Source organism: Myotis davidii, unplaced genomic scaffold, assembly GCF_000327345.1.
Source record: "Myotis davidii unplaced genomic scaffold, ASM32734v1 scaffold2100, whole genome shotgun sequence".
Classification (NCBI taxonomy): Eukaryota; Metazoa; Chordata; class Mammalia; order Chiroptera; family Vespertilionidae; genus Myotis; species Myotis davidii.
In genome coordinates, this window is record NW_006292458.1 from 402,052 (window position 1) to 402,766 (window position 715).

At 68.5% G+C, this 715-nt stretch overlaps 1 protein-coding gene across 1 annotated transcript in view; it reads left to right on the forward strand.

The window, feature by feature from the left end:
• NOSIP (nitric oxide synthase interacting protein) overlaps positions 1 to 715 on the forward strand; it is a 27,879-nt gene that overhangs the window by 17,384 nt on the left and 9,780 nt on the right. Inside the window, exons 5-7 of the mRNA XM_006765977.2 lie at positions 283 to 364; positions 456 to 615; positions 706 to 710. Of these exons, the coding sequence (XP_006766040.1) occupies positions 283 to 364; positions 456 to 615; positions 706 to 710 (247 nt within the window). The remainder of the gene's footprint in view (positions 1 to 282; positions 365 to 455; positions 616 to 705; positions 711 to 715) is intronic.

A 715-nucleotide genomic window follows, 5' to 3' on the forward strand; every position in this document is an offset into this window, starting at 1 on the left:
CCCAGCGCCGCCGGCCCCGCGAGCAAGGACAAGGACAAGGACAAGGACAAAATGCTGCCCAGCTTCTGGATCCCGTCGCTGACCCCCGAGGCCAAAGCCACCAAGCTGGAGAAGCCGGTGAGCGCCCCCTGCCGGCAGGCACCCCTGTGCCCACTTTGCCAGCTTCTCCAGGGCACCATCACCTCGGAGCTGAGCGGAGCTGAGCCGCTGCCTGTGGATGGTCTGTGGGCGCCCAGGGCCGGGCTCCGTGTGCCCATGTTCTCCCCTCCGCCCTCTCTGCAGCCCGGACGGCTACCTGTATGAGCGCGAGGCGATCCTGGAGTACATTTTGCACCAGAAGAAGGAGATCGCCCGGCAGCTGAAGGTGAGCGGAGGAGGAGGGGGCACGGCTGTGTTGGGGGCTTCGATGTGCGCTCACCAGCCCGGCCTTGGGCACTTCTCCCCGCTGCCCGCAGGCCTATGAGAAGCAGCGGGGCGCGCGGCGGGAGGAGCGGAAGGAGCTGCAGCGGGCAGCAGCGCAGGACCAGGTGCGGGGCTTCCTGGAGAAGGAGGCGGCCATCGTGAGCCGGCCCCTCAACCCCTTCACGCCCAAGGCTGCCTCGGGAACCGGCCCAGGTGAGGGGGGGCAGGCCTGCGGTGGGTGGGGGTCCCCAGGGCCAGGTACCTAACCTAGGCACAGCATGGGAACCCCTCTGCCTCCTGTAGATGATGCCCA